Source organism: Atta cephalotes, assembly GCF_000143395.1.
Source record: "Atta cephalotes unplaced genomic scaffold scaffold00028, whole genome shotgun sequence".
NCBI lineage: Eukaryota > Metazoa > Arthropoda > Insecta > Hymenoptera > Formicidae > Atta > Atta cephalotes.
This window is the reverse complement of record NW_012130092.1, coordinates 2,498,631-2,501,362: the sequence shown is the minus strand read 5'-3', so window position 1 is coordinate 2,501,362 and position 2,732 is coordinate 2,498,631. Positions and strand designations below refer to the sequence as shown.

The 2,732-nt window shown below is 30.8% G+C and overlaps 1 protein-coding gene across 1 annotated transcript in view; it reads right to left on the bottom strand.

Moving 5' to 3' along the window:
- Positions 1 to 2,732, bottom strand: part of LOC105620672 (nuclear receptor coactivator 7) — an 83,013-nt gene that overhangs the window by 44,809 nt on the left and 35,472 nt on the right. Inside the window, exon 4 of the mRNA XM_012202161.1 lies at positions 988 to 1,076. Within this exon, the coding sequence (XP_012057551.1) occupies positions 988 to 1,076 (89 nt within the window). The remainder of the gene's footprint in view (positions 1 to 987; positions 1,077 to 2,732) is intronic.

Sequence of the window (2,732 nt, the reverse complement as noted above, 5' to 3'; positions counted from 1 at the left end):
ACACACACACACACACACACACACACACACACACACACACACACACACACACACACACAAACACACACACACACACATCTTTACATAGGTCATCTTGTATATTATCTACAAATATTATCATATGCTTCAATAATCAAATTGAAAGACACTCGTCTCGAATAGTTTGGAAATTCCAAATTCGAATCCTGGTTAAGGTATAATAATATTTCTCGCAATGTATTTTTTATAACGTTTTAAAATACTAGCATTATTATCAAATCAATCAATTTATGAAATCATTTTAGTTAATATAGCATCGATATAATCTGCGTTGCAAATTTGATATATATATCAACAATCAGTGCGGAGTTTTTATATAACTAAAAGATGTATTTAAAATTTACATATAAATATTATTAAGCACAAATATCTAGTCTCGATTCTGTTTAATATTTTCTTACTCTTATTTGGTAATTATTTTATAATAAAAAAATATATATATAATTCTGAGAAAAAAATCACGCGATTACCTTTCGTAGTTACGTAACGGTTAAAAAATGTACCGTTAGAGAATTTTAGTTTATGTAACGGAGTTTGCTTCCTTCAAAAAATTTATGCTGCTAAGCAACATTTTCTATTCCTATTTTACAATATTCCTTGCCTGGTCGTCAACTTCATCACAAATATTTAATCGACTCTCTTTTACGGATCTTCATTTTATATTAATAAATCGTTATACCGGAATTTCAAAACTGTTTCAAATCTCGTCTTGAATGTCTCTCTTTGGAGCGATAGCGAAGAAACAGTTATATTACGCTACACTACTATTAAGGATAACGGATATTTATGCATTCGAGCAAAGGTTACATTTGCTCTCCTTGGCACCTAATCTTCTTGTCTCGACACTTAATTGCCCATTGGAATCGTGCAAATGAGCGCATCGCAGAGTATACTAGAACTTAATATATGCTCAATTAAGGTGCTTACTATGCATATAGATGTACTTACCGTATAGGCAATAGTATTGATGGGCTGCGAGACACGGCCGTGTTTCTTTTCCTGTGTCGTGGAGCCATCTTTGCTCTCGTTATCGGAATCTAAGCAAAAAAAAATAGATTTACACGTTTTTTGAACAACATATCGAAAAATAAAACACACCTGATATAACATTTTATCTTGATTTGTCTATAAGATTACGCAGATATCTCCATCCATAAATATCTTATATTTAATCCTATTTGTAAAAATGACTTAATGAAAAAAATCAGATTTTCAGATTAAATATATTTACTTCAAAGTATCAAGTCTGAAGAGATTTATCAAAAGAAGATACTGCACATTTATCCCGTTTCTTTCAATAAACTCAAATTTACTTTTAGATAAATCGTGCGACTGCGATACTATAAGAGATAAAACAATATTATTTATAAGAGTTAACATACTATAATAACATCTGTTACATAAAATTAAGTTAAATATAAAATGCTATATATGTATAGGGCACAAGAATCAAATATTATATCATTCAATTTATATATATAACACATTTATTTTTAATAAAATTAGTGTAGAACTGGTATAAAATTAATATCAAAGTCAATTTGAAAATTAGATAATTAAATGATATAACATTTCGCTATCCTGTATAATATCTATGTGTCCAAAACTGAATTGTAGAACTGAAATGTAGATAGAAGCAAATTTTGCTTCGGTAAGAATTGCATTTTGCCGCATGAAAAAGATATACGATGTTATCGTACGTATAGTATGTCCTCGATAAGGACAATGTTTGAATCGTCGTTGAATCTTCGCGAAATAAAGTCGATACCAACCTACGTTCCTGAGAGGAAAAAAATAGCCGCAATAAGGTGTTAAACATTCGTGGCAGTGACGGTTAAATTTAATTTCTACACCTTTCCGCCTACCCGACTACATTACTCATCGCCAGTGCAATCAGCTGCACTGTGGCGACTGTGACTCGATGATAAACGAACCACCAAATACGTGACGGCTCAAAAGTCGCAAATGATGCAAAAAGATGCAAAAGTCATTCTGAGGATTGAATCTGCATGTAAGATAAACGATAGCAATTAATCATTGCCAATTTAAACATTTGTTCGATCGCGAATGGAGGAATATCGCGAAAATCTTATTTCAGAAGATGAACGGCTGATTGTGAAAGGCGAGGCACATTCCTATTATAATATTATAATATTATAATATTATTAACTTTATTTTATTATACTTATTGACAGAATCTGTCGCACTTAGAGAGACCATTTTCTCCCGATTAGATGTATATTTATTGTTAATTAATAACATTGCGATTTCTTGATTTAATTGTAAATAATTACCACTCTCTAAATGTAGTGCTGATATAGTATCAGTCTGATACACTCATATAAAATCGATAGATATTATCAGCGCATTTATTATTATAATATTAATTAGCTTTATAAAATTAAGAGCTTTAAAAAATCTCGAGTATTAAATTGATATTATATCGAAAAATAAATCCAGGTTGTATATCTATTTTTTCAGTATGTGCATAACGGAACGTAGCCAATCATATATGTATGATTGGTATAATCGCCAAGGGTCATGAAAAAAACATCAATGTCAGATTAGTCGTATGTGTGTGTGTGTGTGTGTGTGTGTGTGTGTGTGTGTGTGTGTGTGTGTACGTACATACTAACACTATATATATATACAAGTAAAACTAAACCGACCCTTTACCCTTTCCTTTATTTTTT